The sequence below is a fragment of the Carcharhinus amblyrhynchos genome, chromosome 28 (genome assembly GCF_965287045.1).
Source record: "Carcharhinus amblyrhynchos chromosome 28, sCarAmb.v2.hapA, whole genome shotgun sequence".
Classification (NCBI taxonomy): Eukaryota; Metazoa; Chordata; class Chondrichthyes; order Carcharhiniformes; family Carcharhinidae; genus Carcharhinus; species Carcharhinus amblyrhynchos.
Window position 1 is genome coordinate 19,337,438 of NC_137351.1, and position 22,137 is coordinate 19,359,574.

At 44.3% G+C, this 22,137-nt stretch overlaps 1 protein-coding gene across 1 annotated transcript in view; it reads right to left on the reverse strand.

The window, feature by feature from the left end:
- LOC145359443 (regulator of G-protein signaling 7-binding protein-like) overlaps positions 1-22,137 on the reverse strand; it is a 112,567-nt gene that overhangs the window by 19,195 nt on the left and 71,235 nt on the right. Inside the window, exons 2-3 of the mRNA XM_080213991.1 lie at positions 6,261-6,428; positions 5,838-6,004 (exon numbers count right to left, since the gene is read on the reverse strand). Coding sequence (XP_080070117.1) covers positions 5,838-6,004; positions 6,261-6,293 — 200 coding nt within the window. The 5' untranslated portion in view covers positions 6,294-6,428. The remainder of the gene's footprint in view (positions 1-5,837; positions 6,005-6,260; positions 6,429-22,137) is intronic.

Sequence of the window (22,137 nt, forward strand, 5' to 3'; positions counted from 1 at the left end):
TTATTGAAGGCTTGAGGGGCCACATGGCATACTCCTGCTCCTAGTTCTTTTGTGATCTCTAGTGTGAAGAGGTTAACACTGTTGCAGTGATTTGCCGCTGTCATGACTGCAGGGATGTTACCTGCAGGATAGGAAATACGTCAGCACAGTGGGCGGCGGCACGGTGGCACAGTGGTTAGTGCTACCACCCACAGTGCCAGGGTCCAGGTTCAATTCTAGCCTTGGGTGGCTGTTTATGTGGAGCTTGCACATTCTCCCCAAGTCTGCATGGGTTTCTTCTGGGTGCTCCAGTTTCCTCCTACAGTCCAAAGATGTGCAAGTTAGGTGCAGTGGCCTTGCCAAAGTTGTCCCTTAATGTCCCAAGATGTGTAGGTTAGGGGGTATTAGCAGGGTTAATACACAGGGTTATGGGGATAGGGTGTGGTGAGCCTGGGTGGGATGCTCTGTTGGAGAGACGGTGCAGACTTGATGGGCTGAATGGCCTTCTTCAGCACTGCAGGGATTCTATAATTCAGCAACGTTTCTTTCTTAAGCAGTGAAAACTAACCGTTATCCAGATGATCAGTGAGTATTTCTGGAAAGAGGAGAGTTAACATATCAGATTGATGGCCTTTCCTCAGTTTGAAAGACCTTCAGCCTGAAACTTAAATCCTGTGTCTAACCTTCTAAATATTTGCAATATTCTTTTTTTATTTCCGATTTTCAGCATCCACAGTATTTTGCTTTTATGGCGATCGAAAGCTGGCTAAGCATGTCAAGGGCCAGGTAGTGTAGCAGAGAATCCAGTGGTAAAATTATTCTCTTCCAATGTCTTTTTTTTTGTTGGTTGCATTTGACAATGCTAACAAATAATTGCATAACATTGCTGGAGTCAAAATTCCTGTGCAGGTTTGTCCTATTGATTCTGTCACTCCACTACTTTTCTTTCCAACATTTTATTGAGCTGCTGTCAGGTATTGTACTTTTATTAATCAGCCTAAACAGTCCTCTTTGTTAAAGTCTAGACATTGACCTCAAATGACTTCATCTCAGTGTCAATAACCAAGAATCTGGGCCCTTTCTGCATTTCAATCACCCAATGTCAACAATATACATTATCTCGTCATCCATCTCATTTGCTGCTTGTGGGACCTTGAGGAACAGTTCAGGGGCTACAAACAAAGAGTATTTCATTGGCCGTAAACATCTCGAGGATGTGACACGTGCTACATCAATACAAATTTATCTCTTACATTTACCAACACTACATACCAATCGCACTTTTCGACGCCTTTTAGAAACATGGGAACAGGAGGCCATTCAGCCCTTTGAGCCTGCTCCACTATTCATTTTGATCATGGCTAATCATCATGATCAGGAGATACTACTGCCGCTTAATTGACCACAATAAAATGTCTGTGTTCCATTAGCTTGTAGAATATTTGAATTCAAGTCCATCAGTACAGAATGGGGGGATGAATTAGGGGTATTGTGAGGAAAAACCTTTTTACCCAGAGCATGGGGATGGTCTGGAATGCGCTGCCTGGGAGGGTGGTAGAAGCAGGTTGCCTCAAATCCTTTAAAAAGAATCATTAATGAGTCACAGAAAACTACAAGTACAGCAGATAATGAAGAAAGCAAATGAAATGTTGACAATTATAGCTGAAGGAACATAATATAAAGGGAAGGGAGTATTGTTACAACTATATAAGGCATGGGTGAGACTGCACCTGGAGTATTTGAATCATAGAATTCTACTGAGCAGCTGGTGGCCACTCGGCCCATCAAGCCTGCAACAACCACAATCCCACCCAGGCCCTATCCCCATAATGCCATGTATTTATCCTAGCTAGTCCCCTTGACACTAAGCCCATCGAGTCTGCACCGTCTCTCCAACACAGCATCCCACCCAGGCCCATCGCACCCTATCCCCATAACCCTGTGTATTAACCCTGCTAATACCCCCTAACCTACACATCTTGGGGCACTAATTTAGCATTGTCAATCCACCTAACCCGCACATCTTTGGACTGTGGGAGGAAACTGGAGCACCCAGAGGGAACCCATGCAGACATGGGAAGAATGTGCAAACTCCACACAGTGACCCAAACCAGGGATCGAACTTGGGTTCCTGGCACTGTGAGGCAGCTGTATTAACCATTGTGCCACCATACTGCCCCTATTAGTCCCTTTTTTCTGAGGAAAGATGTAGTAGCATTGGAGGCAGTTCAGAGGAGGTTCATTAGATTGACTCCTCTTGCGGAAGTACACAAGTACGAGTGGTCATGGTCTTAGGGTAAGGGGTAGCAAATTCAAAACAGTTGCAAAGAACCTACTTCTCCCAAAGGGTTGTAAATCTGAGGAATACACTACCCCAAAGTGCAGTAGATGCTGAGACCGTGAGTAAATTTAAGGAGGAGTTAGACAGATTTTTAATTGGTAATGGGTTGAAGAGTTCTGGGGGAGAAGGCAGAAAAATGGGGATGAGGAGCATATCAGCCATGATCGAATGGGGGAGTGAACTTGATGGGCCGAATGGCCTATTACTGCTCCTATATCTTATGAACTTATTATGAGCACTTGGCACGTCATAACATTCAGGGCTACGGGCCAAGTGCTGGCAGATGGGATTAGGTGGGAGTTCAGGTGTTTCTAATGTGTTGGTGCAGACTCAATGGGCCAAAGAGCCTCTTCTGCACTGTACGATTCTAGAATGGTCTTTAGGTATTGCTTCTGATATGATTTGTAGCAAGGTGAATAACGTTACTTTAATTATAATACAATGGAGTATGTTAGATCAGGCTTGTCCAAGGTAGGGCCCAGGGACTGGATACAAAACCCTACTCGGCTGCCCAAGGGCAGTTTTCAGAATTCCCGTCAACCAGTTGAGTTTCAGTGCGAGATTCTGCATTCCTGAGAAAACTTGACACTGGCGAAAGCAATTCAATTCAGTAGGCAAGCAGTTATCAGGGAGTAAAATCGATTGGTCAGAAGAGAGAGCGAGCGATTCAGCGCAGATCCCAAAGTAGCAGATACAGACATAAAATCTGGAAAGAAGGAGATTCACGGGGCATGAAAAGCAATTAATGATAGCAGCCCAAACTAATGTCTGTGGGTGAGGTTTTGAAAGGCATGGGTGCAGGAATTGTCCCAAAGACACGCAGTGCCATGTGTGACGGGAGAGGTAGTGGTAGTATCACTGGACTAGTAATCTAGAGGCCTACTGAAACAGAGGATCTAGGAAAAAGCAATATTGAATTTGCGGGAGAAATCCAGGAGCTTGTCACAATGACAGTCCCTACATTGCCAGCAACCACACAAAGATTCAGTGAAATCAAAATCAGACAAGAAAATGTAAACAGGTCAGAGAATTTTGTATTAGATACATAGAACACGTAGTCCTGTCTTGAGATCATACTGTGAGCAGAAAGCATATCTGACAGTGATCGATGACTTACTGGTATTTGATGATAGCACTGTAAATGAAGAGGGTGGAGAATTGAAATCTTACAACCCGTACATCAAGAATATTTGGGTATTTCCAAGGGCAGAACCAAAGTACGGTATTCAGTTTGGTGGCCAAGTCTCTTGAAGTCAGTATAAGAAATGATATCCAGATGTGTCACATGTACAATTCACATGGGAGTCAGAAAAATCACTATTGTCATTCTCTTTTCCTACAAGGCCATGGCTCACCTAGGATTGGATTTAATGGATTTGGATTTATTAAGGGGAAAATGTGAATTAAAGTCAGACAGTAACATTGTCACACATCGGAAGTAGTGAAAGAAATGCTTGCGATCATTTGGGTTTCTGACATTGTGATATCTTAAAGTTTATTTATCAGTGTCACAAGAGACTTACATTAACACTACAATGAAGCTACTGTGAAAATCCCCTAATCACTACACTCGGGCGTCTGTTTGGCTACACTAAGAGTCAATTTAGCGTGGCCAATGCATATAACCAGCACGTCTTCCGGACTGTGGGAGGAAGCCAGAGCACCTGAAAGAAACCCACGCAGACACAGGGAGAATGTGTAAACTCCACACAACCAGTGACTCAAGCCAGGAATTGAACCCGGGTCCCTGGAACTGTGAGGCAGCAGTGCTAACCACTGTGCCACTCATCATGCCTTGGACCACTTGGCCATCCTGACTCCCTTTTACGTACTAAGAGTCAGCTCAGAGATTTAATTGCTGATTGGTTGGTTGTTTTCTCTGTCCCTGCTTTTCATGTTTAAATTAATTGTAGAATAGAAAGCATTTCCTCACAAAGAGGGAAGGAAATTTGCCGTCCTTAACCAGTCTGGCCTATGTGTGACTCCAGAACCACAGCAATGTGGTTGACTCTTAACTGCCCTCTGAAGTAGCTGAGCAAGCCGCTCAGTTCAAGGCCAACTAGGGATGGGCAGTAAGTGCTGGCCCAGCCAGTGATGCCATGTCCCATGAATGAATAAAAAAAGCAGCAACAGTAGAATGGGAAAAAGGCTTATTCCCAATTGGTGAGAAGAGAATGAGGATTGGTTGATAAGTGATGATGAGTGAAAGAAGCACATCAGTGCTGGAGGATATAAGAACCTTAAAGAAACTGGAAGCTGGAGAAGAGAACATGGAGAGCAAAAGAAATGGCATTTACCTACGAGAGCAAAAAGAAGTCATATTTCCCTCAAGACTTTGAAACTTGGACTTGTTTAGAATGTCTAAGAGACTGAATCATTGGGTTTCCAGGGACGTAAGAGAATGTTGAAGTCAGAACAGAGACCTGGGGGGAGATAAAGTATAATGATGCATGTTGGACTAAGTCCCATAAAGGGTTATCTGTAATTTTCTGATATTACAGAAGGGAATGCCATACACTGATGTGATGTGAGATTCTAGCCCTGTCTAAAGTGGAGCAGAAGAAAAGCACACAGGTCAGGAACTTGCAAGAGTATTCTCCAAAATCTGTAAATATGCTGGAATAAATCTTCATAACTAGCAGTTTTCTGTCATTATTTAAACTACTTCAACCCAACAACACATTACTATGGTAGGAACTAGAGGCTATCAGGCAATTTGGGTCAATAATTAGGATTACAGAATTAATCCTAAAATCACTAATACTACACAGATCAACGAAGGACTTGCATTTGGTTGAATTTAGACAAATTATATCTGCATTCAAAATAGTCAAAACCTGCTCCATCCAGCTCATTCCGATCATATGTTTGAGTGAAAATCCTCATTCTTCTTCAGTAATGTATTTACAGCTCTGACACTTCTCTTAACTTCTCCATTCGCCTGAGGGAACTTCAGTGAACTTTTTGTGTGAACAAATTCAGGGGCAGGAGATTCAAAGGGGATTTGAGGAAAAATTTTTTCACCCAGAGGGTGGTGGAAATCTGGAACTGTCTGAAAGGGGAGGAAGAAGCAGGAAACCTCACAACATTTAAGGAGCATTTATATGAGGGCTTGAAATATACAAAGCTATGGACCAAGTGCTGGAAAATAGGATTAGAATACATAGTTGCTTGATAGCTGGCACGGACAAAATGGGCCGAAGGGCCTCTTTCTGTGCTGTAGCGGATGTTGAAACTCTGGGAGGTTAAAGCCCTGGAGAGGGTGGGAGTTAAAATTCTGTAGCTCGGGAGGGTTATAGCTCCTCTGGGGGGGGGGCGTTGAAGCTTGGGGGTTATAGCTCGGGGAGTTATAGCTCTGGGGGGTTAAAGCCCTGGGTGAGTGGTGGTTAAAACTCTGGGGGGTTTAGAGTTCTGTGGGGGGAGTTGAAGTTCTTGGGAGGAGGGTGTTGAAGCTCTGGAGGGATTGAAGCTCTGGAGGGGTTATAGCTCTGGGGGTTCAAGCTCTGTTTGTGCTTACCTGTAGAGAGGCGCACACACCCGCTCGGATTTTCTGGCCAGCTCTTTGCAGGTGCTCCTGGCAGTTTTAATCTCCTTGCGGACGGCCGGAGAGTCGCTGGAACCGTTCCCGATGGAGATGACCAATTCCCTGAAGAGTGCCACCTGAATATTGAATTCCTGTATCACCTGCCAGGGAGGGAGAGGAAGCAGAGAGTTCAACCCAGAGAACAACTACATCGAACAATACAAAACCTGCCCAATTCCTAGCTCCTAAATTGGGGGTGGGGGAGGGGAGAATTTTAGGAAATCCTTTTAATTTGCAACACTTAGCATTTTTAAATGTTTGAGAGAAGGGCTGGTGGGGTTAAACTGAATGGTTTCCCCTTGCACTGAGATACAATCCGAGGAGGAAATGATTAAACCCAATTAAGACCAAACCTACCAGGTTACATTCTTCGATCTGTCCTTTGGTCATATTCCCCCCGCGTCTCTCCGCCACCTCCTTCTCATTGCAACACTTTCAGCCGATAAACAGCCCGCTTCCCTCTGGGTTCAGCATCCATCCAGCAGACAGGACAGTTGCAGCCTCTGACAGGCAGCCCGGATCGCTCTGTGTGTGTGTGTGCGAGAGAGAGAAAGGAATCCAATTTCATGTCAATTACCCCGCGTTCCCCCGCTCGCAGCAAGGATACATCCTCCCCTTGGCTACAACGTGGCGATAGGGCTGGGCAACATGGAGCTTAATGAGCTGGACACGGTCTCTGGATATCTTAGTCCAGCAATAACCGGGGGTGGGAGGGTGAGCTTTCCCCACTGACGGGGTAACTCTAATAGGATATTCGCCTGCGGCCCCCCCCCACCCTTCACATTCCACTATACAGGAGGAATCCTTTTCCACAATATAAAGATATATTACTGCAGATGCTGAAATCCAAACCAGAAAAATGCTGGAAAATCTCAGCAGCTCTGACAGCATCTGTGGGCAGACAGAATAGAGTTTCCAGTCTGTCTGTCCACAGATGCTGTCAGACCCGCTGAGATTTTCCAGCACTTTTCTTTCCATTTCTACAATTCAGGTTTAATTATGACTTTGATCCAATATTTCCTGCTGTAACGTTGCTAGGAGAAGCACACACACTCACATGGTCAATAGTTAGACTGTTATTTGAAAGGATAGAGGGGAGCAATTTTCCGGTCTCACCGCAGCTGGCACAGATCTCGCCGATCCCAGCTCCCACGTGGGCCTAAAAATCGGCCATGTGCCCAGCACCAAACAATTTGTGATCGGGTCCCTTTCTAATATGCACACCGTGTGAATGGCACGATGGCACAGTGGTTAGCGCTGCTGCCTCACAGCACCAGGGACCTGAGTTCGATTCCAGCCTTGGATCATTGTGTGGAATTTGCACATTCTCCTCGGGTCTGTATGGGTTTCCTCCGGGTGCTCCGGTTTCCTCCCACAGTCCAAAGATGTCCGGGTTAGGTGAATTGGCCATGCTAAATTGACCATAATCTCAAGGGATTAGCAGGGTAAATATGTGGGGTTACAGTAATAAGACCTGGGTGGGATTGCTGTTGGTGTAGGCTTGACAGGCCAAATGGCCCCCTTCTGCACTGTAGGGATTCTATGATATCACCATGTTTGACACCAAATTCTCCCAGCTCCAGGGAACTTCCAATCTTTGGGCACAGCACAAGACCAGCGAGAGTCACTACTGGTCTCCACTAGCAGGGATGGGTGCGATGGCCACATGGGGGCTCAGGGGCCATTGAAGCACCTGGGTGGTCAGGGATCCATCTTGCAGTCAGGAACTGCCAGTGTGCAGGGGGTAGTGTCAAAAGAGTGGTACTGGACTGGGGACAGGGCCTAAGCAGAGACTCCTGGCAAAGGGGACTATGCAGGGGTGGTTGTGTGGGGTGGAGCACAAAGGAGCAATCAGAGGTCAGGTAGAGAGATCCAATGGGAGGGACCCAATTGTCAGCACTCCATGTCAGGGAGGGGGTGGGGAAACATGCCACTGATGGAGGGGGTATTGCAATGTCTGTGTGGGGGGGGGGGGGGGGGGGGGGGGAGAGGGGGAGGGGGAGGGTCTCCCAGTGCATTGTGAGACCCATTTCAAAACGGTTCCCGATTGGTTTGCAGCTGGGCTCATCGGTGTGTTTAAGCTCCGCCCCTCCCAGAATCAGCACAAAACTCACCGTTCTCTCCCCAGAAAAGATTAAGTTTGGGATGATTACGGACAAGACCACGCTGGACAGACCTATGCAGAATGCTCCGGATTTCCCACTGTTATGACACTTCACAGCCAGAATGTCCAAGGTTAGGGGGAGAAGGCAGGAGATTGGGACTAAGTGAGTTGTTCATTCCAAGAACTGGGGGAATCAGGATGGGCCAAATGGCCTCCTTCTGCATTGTAACAGTTCTGTGTTGGGATTTCTTTACAGGTGTTTAAAGTTTCTTTGTTGAATGATAATATAAGAAATGACAATTTAGAGTGTTCATCATCCCCATTCTGGCCAATGCTAACCTCATCCTTTCCACCATAATGCCCTCTGTAAGCTCCTGTGCTCCTGGGAACTGACTGCCAAGAATCTTGTCCTTCTCAATTCTTTGGTAGTCCTTGTCCTCTCTTACCTCAGCAATGTTCATATATATACGCTTTGGATGATTCTGTGCTTCCCTCTTCCTCTACCCCAATATTGTCAATTCAGCCACTATACTGTCCTCCACAATTCTTGCTAAATTGCTCCATCTTGCTAACTTGCTCCCTGCTTTTTAATAACTTCTCAAAGTGTTTCTTTTAGCCAGTATTTGAGTTTTCCTTCCCCAATTGTTTTCTCCTCTTGAACTCTGCAGTGTGTTTTAATTTGTCTTTCTATAAGTCAGGGACACTATATAGAAAACTCAATTGTAGGTGAGCTTATATCAGAAAATCATAGAATCCTACAGAGCAGAAGGAGGCCATTCAGCCCACTAACTCTCTGAAAGGTTCACCCTGCCCTAGTCCCATAACCCCACGCATTTATCCTGCTAATTCCCTCACCTACACATCTTAGGATACTAAGGGGCAATTTAGCATAGCCAACCCACCTAACCTGCACATTTTGGACAGTGGGACAAAACCCACGCAGACATGGGGAGAACATGTGAACCACACAGACAATCACCCAAGGCTGGAATTGAACTTGGGTCCCTGGTGCTGTGAGGCAGCTGTGCTAATCAGTGTGTCACAGAGGCAAATTGTAAACTAATCCCTGTACACTAATTCTACTTTAAAAATGCCTATTGGTCACCAACATATAATAATATCATTCTATAAATGCATCATTGAAAACTCTCAGACGTATTTGTATTAGATCATTATATTAACTCAGATCTTCAAGAGCACACACTGTACTGGTTTTCAATATTTGACCTTTATGGATCAAATTGGATGATTTCTCTCCTCATTCCCAGAACCTCACAGCTGATGATACTCCAGACCATATAGCTGATAATTATCTGTATTAAATTAATATGTTTTATGGACATATTAAGCAGTCATTACCAACATTTGTCTTTCGATATTGACCCACATAAAGTAATGTCATGGTTGTAATGGACTCTGTGACATTTTAAACTCTTGCGATGCAGTCAGTACCATCCCAATCTCTCAGTCAAAAGCTCCAGTTTAAATTCCCACTTCAGGATTTGATGGCCAAGGAAGGTATGTCCATAACATGGGTAAAAGTGTTGAATGGCATCCTCTAATTCCTTCCAATTTGCCTGATGGCTTGTGGAAAGAGTGGGAAATTTCCCTGGTCAGCCTTACTGTAGACATCATTGTAATATTTTGCTAAGCATAATCATAGGGTGGCACAGTGGTCAGCACTGCTCCCTCACAGTGCCAGGGTTCAATTCTGGCCTTGGGTGTCTGTCTGTGTGGAGTTTGCACATTCTCCCTGTGTCTGCATGGGCTCAGTAAGAAGTCTCATAACACCAAGTTAAAGTCCAACAGGTTTATTTGGAACCATGAGTATTTGGAGCACTGCTCCTTCATCAGGTGAGTGGAGTGGATGAAGGAGCGGCGCTCCCAAAGCTTGTGATTCCAAATAAATCTGTTGGACTTTAACCTAGTGTTGTACGAAGAAATATAGAGCAGTGCTACCGTGCTTCCTCTGGGTGCTCCAGTTTCCTCCCACACTCCAAATATGTTAGATTGGTTGGCCATGTTAAATTGGCCCTTAGTGTCAGGGGGATTAGCAGGGTAAATATGTAAGGTTAAGATGATAGGGTATGGGTGGGATTGTTGGGCTAAATGGCATCCTCCTGCACTGTAGTTACTTTATGTACCAATCCAATGGAAGTCATTGATTGCCAGTGCCCTTTTCGGGTGTGCTACCTGCTTGAGTATTTTAAGCTAGATGGATCTGTGTGGGAACCACCTTAATCATTCTTTGGAGCCCCATAATCCCATCTCTTCAACCACCTAGTCATTCATGCCTCCCAATCTCTACTGATCTGGTTAGATGTCAATTTTTCTCACATGTCATTGTGAAACAACTTGGAATGTTGCTCAGCTTTTGAAGCTGCTGTGTAAATTCAAGTTACTGCTTTGCCATGGCCACTTTGGGAAATCACTTGTATACACCGTTGCCCACACACCACTCCTGCTGCTTCTAGCCTTCGTTCCTATGTTCCTGCTTTATACTTTTGGACTGCAAAGCAGTAAGTTTTTCAGATGGTTATATCCACTATCTCAGAAGAGCAAGTTCTGCTGTAGCACTGCTCTATATTTCTTCGTACAACACTAGGTTAAAGTCCAACAGATTTATTTGGAATCACAAGCTTTGGGAGCGCCGCTCCTTCATCCACTCCACTTACCTGATGAAGGAGCAGTGCTCCAAATGCTCATAGTTTCAAACAAACCTGTTGGACTTTAACCTGGTGTTGTGAGACTTCTTACTGAGCCCAATCCAATCCAATGCCAGCACCTCCACCTCACACATTTCTTTAACAGCAGGTCCGTCGCGTGATTTTACCTCTTATTGTTGCATTGAAGTTTTGTGTTGTCTGCCCCTCCACTATGATCTGTGCTGAGACTTCCCAAGCTCACTTTGCATGACACCCATAGCAGCTGCAAAAAATTATATAATAAATCAAAGTTCAAATTTTAACCTGGATCCAAGAAGTAAAGGCTGGTGCCTAAGTCACTGCCTGGTTCCCTAAAATTTCCACGGCTTCTATTCTATGTAACTGCATTTTTCACATTTGGGTATAACATCTAAATGTTCTTGGCAAGGGAAAGACACGGATTGAGGGTAGCTAGCAAAATAAATACCACACTGAAGGGAATGGGGAGAAATATTTTCCTATAACGAAAGTTATGATGTTTGAAAAGATGGTGGAGTATGTGCATGTGTGTCTGTGCATGTGTGCGAGTGCCTGTGCGTGTGTGTGTGTTTGTGTGCATGCGGACTATGGAGAAAGATCAACGATAATTGAAAAGCTTTCTACACGGAACAAGAACAGATGCAATAGGGCAATTAGTCATCTCCTGTGCTGCATCATTCTTCTATATCAACATAATCCAGGTGAGATCTCTTCAAAATCAGATTTATAAAACCTATACTTGGCAATGGTAGGTCCTCAAGAAACCAAAATGAACTTTTTTTCATTCATTCGTGGGACATGAGTGTTGCTGGCTGGCCAGCATTTATTGCCCATCCCTAGTGGCCCACATTGAGTTAACCACATTGCTGTGGGTCTGGAGTCACATGTAGGCCAGACCGGGTGAGGACAGCAGATTTCCTTCCCTAAAGGATGTTAGTGAACCAGGTGAGTTTTTCTGACAATCGACAATGGTTTCAAGGTCATCAGTAGATTCTTAATTTCAGATTTTTTTTATTGAATTCAAATTCCACCATCTGCTGTGACGGGATTAGAACCTGGGTCCCTACAACATTAGCTGAGTTTCTGGATTAATAGTCTAGTGATAATACCACTAGGCCAACGTTTTAAGAAGTCAAAAGGTGCGAAGAGGCAATTGAACTGTGCTGATTGTCGTGATGTTGGATATAAAATTCAGAACATGGAGATTGAAAATAAAATGCAGGCAACCACCATTTACTGGTGGATCAGTTCACTGCATCCATGGATATCTTCCTTGGAATTTAAAGAACTCTACCAACCACAATGAAAAAAACATACATCAGACTAAAAAGTCTGAAAAAAACATCTTGCAGCATGCAAGTAATAATCCTTGCAAACAACCTCATTCGGTGTGTTCTCTGACTATTAGCATTCAACAGAGTAAGGAATAATTTGTCATTATAAATAGCCACCCTCCCTCTCCCAGCGCACAATAAGTAGCTTGAATCACTTTATATTTCTTTAATAGATTTGCTAATATTGGTTTGTAAAGTCTGGAAGTCACATGACGAACGTTTAGTGTTCATAGTCTTCATTCGAGCTGTTTAAATTATTCTGTGTGGCTCTGTTGTCTGCTGCAGTCAGCCCCTGAATTTCAGGCTGAGTTATTAAGGGAGCTACATTCTTCACATATTCACTAATGAGTCACCTCCTGATGTGAACTCCTGCTGTGCAGAGTAAACTGTGATGTTGCAGGCGTTGCACATCTTCTTATTTTCCTATTCATTTCTAATTATTATCTCAGGTTGTAATTAATTTATGGTCAAAGTGGATGTTTATCTGTTTTTCTTAAAGTAGAAGACAAAATAATTTTCTCAGTTACATTTTCACTGTTATCTTTTGCCCCACATCAGTTTCCCCATTCTATTTCTGACGAAAACAATCACTATGTTAGTTGTCCATATTCTTAGGTGAAACAACAATATTTTCTGGAATGTTCAGAAATATAGAAACAGAAAATAGAAGCAGGAGTAGGCCATTCAGCCCTTCAAGTCTGCTTCGCTATTTGTTATGATCATGGCTGATCATCAAATTCCCTCCATGATCCCTCCTTCCCCCCCATATCCCTTGATCTCTTTAGTCCCAAGGGCTATATCTAATTTCTTCTTGAAATCACACAATGTTGTGGCCTCAATTGCTTTCTGTGGTAGTGAATTCCACAGATTCACTGCCCTCTGGATGAAGAAATTTCTCCTCACCTCATCCTAAAAGGTTCACCCCTTACCTTCAAACTATGACCCTTAGTTCTCGACTCCCCCACCATTCTTTAAGAACATAAGAACATAAGAAATAGGAGCAGGAGTAGACCATCTAGCCCTTCGAACCTGCCCCACCATTCAATAAGATCACGGCTGATCTGGAAGTGGTTCAGTTCCACTTACCCGCCTGCTCCCCATAACCCTTAATTCTCTTATCGATCGGAAATCTATCTACCTGTGACTTAAATGTATTCAACGAGGTAGCTTCCAGCGCTTCAATGGGCAGAGAATTCCAGAGATTCACTACCCTCTGAGAGAAGAAGTTCCTCCTCAACTCTGTTCTAAACTGACCCCCCCTCATTTTGAGGCTGTGTCCTCCAGTTCTTGTTTCCTTTCTAAATGGAAAGAATTTCTCTGCCTCAACCCTATCTAGCCCCTTCATTATCTTATACATCTCTATAAGATCACCCTTCAGCCTTCTAAACTCCAATGATTACAGGCCCAATCTACACAATCTCTCCTCATAAGCTAACCCCCTCATCTCCGGTATCAACCTGGTGAACCTTCTCTGTACTCCCTCCAAGGCCAATATATCCTTTCGCAAATAAGGGGACCAAAATTGCACACAGTACTCTAGCTGCGGCCTCACCAGTACCTTGTACAATTGCAGCAAGACCTGCCTTCTTTTATATTCTATCCCCCTCGCGATAAAGGCCAATATTCCATTTGCCTTCTAGTCTGCATCTGCAGACTGAGTTTTTGCGATTCATGCACAAGGACCCCCAGGTCCCTCTGCACAGTAGCATGTTGTAATTTTTCATCATTTAAATAATAATCCGTTTTACTATTATTCCTTCCAAAGTGGATAACCTCACACTTGCCAACATTATACTCCATTTGCCAGATCCTCGCCCACTCACTCAGCCTATCCAAATCTCTCTGCAGACTTTCCATGTCCTCCACGCAATTTGCTTTCCCACTCATCTCTGTGTCATCAGCAAACTTTGTTACCCTACACTCGGTCCCCTCCTCCAGATCATCTATGTATATGGTAAACAGTTGACGCCCCAGCACCAATCCCTGCGGCATGCCACTTTCTGAATCTACCCTGTCTAACCCTGTTAGAATTTTATAAGTTTCTACGAAAACCCCCTCACTCTTTTAAACTCCAATAAATACAGTCCAAGCCAACTTAATCTCCCCTCATATGACAGACCTGCCATTCCAGGAATCAGCCTGGTAAACCTTCGCTGCACTTTTTTTATCCTAGATATCAATGGATCTACTGTTTTATCCCTGGCAGCCATTGATCTGTTCAATCATACCTTTAGTGTCATTGTCCTTATCAAAACCATCACTCTTCCTCACCTTGGCCATTCTCCTTGGTATGGCCCTCATTTTCACTTCTTAACTCCAAGGAACTTGAACATCTATGATGGACAACCGGTTTAACTATTCATTGGTTGATCTGGTTAGACCACATAAAGCACAATTGGATCCTGCTCTCCAAAACCACTGAATGCTTTAGGATCATCCTGGACCATAAGTCATAAGAGCAGAAGTAGGCCAATCAGCCCATCAATTCTGCTCCACCATTCAATGAGAACATGACTGATATGATGTGATAGTCCTCAACTCCACTTTCCCCTAACTCCATAACCCTTGATTCCCTTACTCATTAAAAACCTATTTATCTCAGCTTTAAATGGCCCAACCTCTACAGCTCTCTGCAGTAAAGAATTCCACTGATTCATTACCGTCTGAGAGAAGAAATTCCTATCTCGGTCATAAATGGGCAACCCTTTACTCTGAGATTATTAAGACAAATGACGGGTTACTCTTTTCCACTAGAAACCATTTTCTTAAGCCTGTCTCTCCTACCTCCTCCAAACATCTCCAAAATGTTTAAGAAACTCAGAGACTTCTTTGTCACAAAGGTTTGAATTATCCCTTCAGCTGCCTCTGCCCCCCTTCCCCCTTGCCCCTTGCCCATTGGACAAAACAACCCCCAAAATTCCACCCTAACCAATCCCAAGCTTTCATCTGGCTCTGGTTTCTCTCTTTTCTTCTGTACTCTCTCATCTTGTCATGGGCAGCCACCTTTTGCTCCCTCCACTCTATCTCCATCCATTGGTGCAACCAACCAACTTTGCTTCCTGCCTGCTTTGTAAGCTGATATTGTTAACGTATTCCCCCCCTCACTTCCTTTAAATCTTACCGCTCCTGAAAATACCAATTTCTAGAGCCCTCTTGCCTTTGCAAAGTCACCCTCATCTCCAACCTCCTGCCAGCCTCATCTCCAACAGGAGTAGGCCATTTGGCCCATCAAGCCTGTTTTACTGTTCAATGAGATCATGGCTGATCTGTGGTCTAACTCCATATAGAATCCTACAGTGCAGAAAGAGGCCATTTGGCCCATCAATTCTGCACCGACCAGAATCTCACACAGGCCCTATCCCCATAGCCACATACTTTACACTAGGTTGTCCCCCTGACACTAAGGAGCAATTGGCATGGCCAATCCGCCTAACCCGCACATCTTTGGAGTGTGGGAGAAAACTGGAGCACCTGGAGGAAACCCTCGCAGATACGGGAGGAATGTGCAAACTCCACACAGACAGTGATCCAAGCCAGGAATTGAACCCTGGTTCCTGGCGCTGTGAGGCAGCAGTGCTAACCACTGTGCTGCCCTAATCCTTGCCTTTGACCCATATTGCTTAATACCTTTACTTAACAAAAGTTTATCTATCTCAGATTTAAAGATAACTCATCCAGCAATAAATGCTATTTGTGGAAGAGAGTTCCAAGCTCTACCACTCTTTGTGCTTCCAAACATTTCTCCTGAATGGTCTGGCCCTAATTCTGGTTTTAGAATCTCCAAGCAGTGGAGGTAATTGACCATTATCTACCCTGACTTTCCCTGTTAGGAACCAGGAAAACAGTTTGCGATGTTTTGAGGGTACTTGTTTGGTTTTTAAAATGATAGAAATAGCCAGGGCATCTTTTAAAATGATAGGAATAGCCAGGACATCTTTTAGATACTTTTAAAAACTGTACATTGAGAGGTCTTAGTCAAGTGTCAACATTTAACATTAAAGATGCACAGTGGTTAGCACTGCCATCTCACAGCTCCAGGGACCCGATTTGATTCCTGGCTTGGGTCACTGTCTGCGTGGAGTTTGTACATTCTCCCCATGTCTGTGTGGGTTTCCTTTGGGCGCTCTGGTTTCCTCCCACAGTGCAAAAGGTCTGCTGGTTAGGTGCATTGGTCATGCTAATTTCTCCCTCCATATACCCAAACAGATGCCAGAGTGTGGCGAATAGGGGATTTTCACAGTAACTTCATTGCAGCATTAATGTAAGCTTGCTTGTGACACCAATAAATAAATGAACTATTCCAGTGGGTTCCAATGTAAACAACCCCTAATGGTGCTGTAATTGCACACAGGCGCCACTAGCTGATGCTGTAACTCCAGTTTATCCTGTTCCTTCGTCATAGGCAATGCCGTGTTGTGTCTGTTTTGAAGGAAACTTGAGTCATATTGATTCTAGTCTGTTGGTAAATTTTAACAGTTGGCTTGCATGTAATTCATAGGCTGTTACATGTAATTCCAGATATATAAATCAGTTAAGCCAATTGCATTCAGCACTCCCACACCCAAGTAACAAATTTCATATTTCAGTTCTTTCTTTCATTCACTTGTGGGCTAGGGGCATCGCTGGCTGGGTAGCATTCATTGCCCATCCCTAGCTGTCCTTGTTCAGAGGGCAGTTGAGAGTCATCCACATTGCTGTGACTCTGGAGTCAACACTGGGAACCGTATGTTGTTCCTTCAGTTATAGAATCTCTGCAGTACAGAAGGAGACTATTTGACCCATCAAGTCTGCACTGACTACAATCCTACCCAACCCTATTTCTGTAGCCTCACATATTTACCCTGCTAACCCTCCTGACACTAGGGTCAATTGAGCATGGCCAATCCACCTAACTTGCACATTTTTGGACTGTGGGAAGAAACCGGAGCACCCGAAGGAAACCCACACAGACATGGGGAGCATGTGCAAACTCCACACAGACAGTGACCCACGCCAGGAATCGAACCTGGGTCCCTGGTGCTGTGAGGCAGCAGTGCTAACCATTGTGCCATCGTGCCACCCATGCAATGGGTTTAAAAGCAGCGGTTTGGATAATGGTCACATTTCTGTCACGTCGTCCTTTGTTTTGGGGGAAAAACGAACACCTTTCTTCTGACTGTTTTGATGTAGGTTACAGAGCAGTATGGAGCTATGATCGAACCAAATCTGATTCTGTAATGTTGCGCTCGCTTCATTATTTTCTATGCATACAGTGGGATTTAAGTGGCACTGCTTCCATGCCAGATGATGAGAATTTGCAATGCCATGCCAACATAAACACAAGATGGTTGTTGTCAAGGGCAATCTGAAGATGAATTAATTTAGACAGGATGAGGAGGAAATGAATCACATCCTTACTTCACACCTCTCACTGTGAACACTCAGTGAGTGTTGATGTAACTTCGAACCTGTAACAAATAATAACACGATTCAGTGAGAGTAATAATGGGTAAGATCAAAAATAATTCCTGGAAATAACTTGTCTTATCAAAATAATTCTGTTTTTTTTCTGCATTAGCAATACTTTTCTGAACCATCTTTCCTTTGAACTCAAATGTATGAGTGTTGGACAAAAGATTATTGGGTTGTTATTTTTAACAATTAAGTCCGATGCTGCGATGGTTTTTCAGTGGCTTGTCATTGTGTAAGTTGCACAGATCAAAATGTGGCCTTGACATTTTCAACTTTTGTCAACCAATTTTTTATTCACACAAGGAGACCTTTGTGTGGTTTAAAATTTCTCAAAAATCTGTCATTCAAACTAACTTAAATCGATCAGGTGAATCCGTTCTCAATCATCACACAAAAGAGGTTCTTGTGAAGGGGTATGAGGGCATTGAGGGAGAAGGGTGAAAATTCTGAGGTAGCGTTGCCCTCTCCTTGATATGCCTTGTGCTTCTATTAAGCTGGAAGCAGGAAAGTTAAAGTTTATTTATTAGTATCACAAGTAGGCTTACATTAACACTGCAATGAAGTTACTATGAAAATCCCCTAGTTACCACACTCCAGCACCTGTTCAGATAGGCTGAAGAAGAATTTAGTACGGCCAATGCACCTAACCCGCACATCTTTGGAGTATGAGAGGAAATTGGAGCACCCTGAGGAAACCCCTATGCAGACGCGGAGAGAATGTGCAAACTCCACACTGACAGTGATCCAAACCGGGAATCACCCTTTGAGTCTGCTCCACTATTAATTTTGATCATGGCTGATCATCAAATTCAATATCCTGATTCTCTCTTTCCCTCCCATATCCCTTGATCCCTTTAGCCCCAAGGGCTATAACTAATTTCTTCTTGAAATCACACAAAGTTTTGGCCTCAACTACTTTCTGTGGTAGTGGATTCCACAGATTCACCACTTTCTGGGTGAAGAAATTTCTCCTCACTGGGTTCCACACATGGACTCACAACCACAATAATATGCAGGGCAACGAAATCAGGTCTTGATGATGCTTCATTGAGGCTACATTTTGAGATATGTTCTGCCTCAAAATTTGTACACATGGAAGAAGAGAATGCCGGAATAGCTTATGGTCCTGAGTGAGCCTAATTCTCAAAGCCTTCCTGCGTCATTCGCACCTATCTTGGCACGCTCAAGCACACCTCGGAGAAAGCATGTAGTCAGCTTGTGGAGCTTGCTTCAAGTGAGTCACAATGCATAGGTGAGGAGCAGCAAATGGTGCTGACAGGTAATGAGATGCAAGGCCTAGGGATTGTGGCCTGACAGGATAGAGGAGGATTACAGTCTGAGCAGGTTAAGGTACGAGAGACATTCGTGTTTGTGTGAAACACTCTGCAAAGACTCTGCATTGGAATATGGATGAATCCACCAGGTGCATTTACGCAGTTGGGGACAATTAGCTACTCACACTACATGATGAATATGGCAACTCCAGGCATCTACGGGCACAAGGGCTCATGAATGCTGAGGACATCTTGGGCCTCAATCTACAGGAGACTTGTACAGCTTCACAAGGATTGGACTGAAGCTAGAGGCAAAATTCAACTATGTCATGTGTGGAATGATTTATTAATTGAATTTAAATTTCACTGGCTGGGGTGGTTGAACATGAATCATTGTCCCCAGGGCATTAGTCTGGGCCTTATATCACAAATAATAACCAATCCAGCAATATTGCAAAAGATAATTTTTTTAAAATGTATTGGTTAGGTGGTCAGGAGCACCCCTTAATGGGACGGCTCAGAGCTTAACCAAGAATCTCTTAGACAGGCATCTGGCACCCCAGTATAATTCAGTGCATTGATGTCTTTAGAGAAAGTTAATGTATTTTATTATTCCTTTGGGTGAGATGGAGATGCCAGCGTTGGACTGGAGTGGGCACAGTAAGAAGTCTCACAACATCAGAGATTAAAGTCTAACAGGTTTATTTGGAATTATAAGCTTTCGGAGCGCTGCTCCTTCATCAGGTGAGTCTGATGTTGTAAGACTTCTTACTGCGCCCACCTCTGTCCAACACAGGCATCTCCCTATTTATTTTGGGTGACATGGATGACATTGTTAAGGGTGCATTTATTGCCCATTTGTCATTATCTTTGAAGGATAGTCGGGGGATAGGGTGGCACAGTGGTAATGTCGCTGGACTAGTAAACCAAAGGTCCAGGCTAATGCCCTGGGGGCATAGGTTCATATTCAGCCAGCTAGTGAAATTTAAGTTCAGTTAATAAATTGGGAATACCTAACCTCAGGTAGTGGTGACTATGAGAACTATAGAATCATAAAATCCTACAGTGCAGAAGGAGGCCATTTGGCCCATTGAGTCCGCACCAACCGCAGTCCCACCCAAGTCTTATCCCCATATCCCCATGTGTTTACCCTAGCTAGTCCCCCTGACACTGAGGGTCAATTTAGCAGCCAATTTAGCCCACGCATCTTTGGACTGTGGGAGGAAACCGGAGCACCTGGAGGAAACCCACATAGACACGGGGAGAACATGCAGACTCCACACAGGCAGACAGTCACCCGAGACCAGAATTAAACCCGGGTCCCTGGTGCTATGAGGCATCAGTGCTAAGCACTGTACCATCATGCCGCCCCTATCATCAATTGTTCTAAAAACCCATCTGGTTCCCTAATGTTTCTTTAGGGAAGGAATTCTGCCATCCTTACCTGGTCTGGTCTACATGCGACTCCAGAGCCATAGTAATGTGTTTGACTCTTAACTGACAATTGGGCAATGCTGGCCAGTGATACCCACATCCCCTGCAGCAATCTTAAGAAATGATCCTTCAATCATTGCATCTTTGTGGTGATTGTGCATCCAGTATAGAGTTGGATAGAAAATTCTGATGATGAAGGAAAGGAGAGATATGTGCAAATCAAAATGATGTGTGGTTTGGAGGGACATTTGGAGGTGATGGTGGTGCCATAATGTTGCAGTTCTCACTCACGCTGGTGGGAAGTATTGGATACATCTTGTTTTGGCTTTGATTCCAGATTGTTGACTTTCCCATCCATGGCTGGACCTCCTTGAGCAGCAAAGTTATAGAGAAATGATTAAAGAGAAAGCAAAGCACTGCTGGAAATTGTAAATTAAAAAAAGGAAGATGCTGGAAATGTTCAGCAGCTCTGGCAGCTTTGGTGGAAAGAGAGAGAGAGAACAGAATTAATGGGTGGGGTTTTCCAACCTCACCCACTGCTGGGATTATCCGGTCCTGCTGAAAGTCAATGGGTTTTTGCCTGGGCCACTGAGTTACCTGTGGTGGGTCCTGCCATGATAGTGCTGCAAAATTCTGGCCAGCGTTTCAGCTCGATGACCATTCCTCAGAATTGGATAAGCACAGAAACAAACAGTCATAGAATCCAGAAGGAGACCATTCGGTCCATCGAGTCTGCACCACCTCTCTGACAGAGTATCTTAGAATCATAGAATCATAAGAATCCCTACTGTACAGAAGGAAGCCATTTGGTCCATTGAGCCTCACCCCCAACAATTCCACCCTTTCCCACATATTTACCCTGCTAAACTCCCCAAAACTATGGTCAATTTACTATGGCCAATCAACCTAATCCACACATCTCTGGACTGTGGGAGGAAACCAAATCACCCAGAGGAAACCCATGTAGTCACAGGGAGAATGTGCAAACTTCACACAGACAGTAACCCCAAGCTGGGAATTGAACCCAAGTCCCTGGCATTGTGAGGCAGCAGTGCTAACCACTATGCCACCATGCCACCCCTCACCAATGCCCTATCCCTGTAGCCCCACACATTTACCATGGCTGATTTCTCCTAACCTAACAATCTTGGGACACTAAGTGATGATTTACCATGGCCAATCCACTTAATGTACAAATCTTTCTGGAATGAGTCAGCAGGAGGTGGAAGTGGGGACAGAAAAATGATCACCAACATTCATGAAGGTATATTCTCTTTCTCGGGAGACATTTTATATCTGAAAAGGGAGAAGGTAAACTTGAGATGGCTCCATAAACAAGCAACACATTGATGGTGAAGTTTGTATCATCGTATTGTCACTTCTGGTCAAATTTAAAGATGGGCTGGGATTTTATGAGGGAGCAGTGACCCCAACCTCTGGCCAGAAAGGGGCAACTCACCGTTGTCAGCTCTGGAAGCCATTACTGTGTCTTACAGCCCATGGGCAGTATTTGTTGAGCAATGGCCACTGCTGGAACTGCGGCAGGTTGCAGACCATCCACAGTGGAGGAAACCTAAAGTAAGTGGAGCTCCTAGACACAGCAGGTCCTGCAAGCAGGCTGGCAGATTTTATTGTGCAGCTTCCTCAGATGGTGGGATACCCGCAAGCCCTTGGTAAACACATGAATTGTCCCCCTTCAGGGCCTCACTTGGTCTGAGGTAAGACTGTAACATTAAAAAGAGTACACAGGAGATTTACGGGGATGTTGCCAGCACTGGAGGAGTTGCCATTCTGAGGTAAGATTGGATAGGTTGGGGATTGAACAGAGGAGGCTGCAAGGACATTTGATTGTCATGTACAGAATTGTGGGAGGTCTGGATAGAGTGGATGGGAAGGGTCTATTTACTTTGGCAGAGAAATCAATGACTAGTGGGTCAGAGATTCAAAATGATT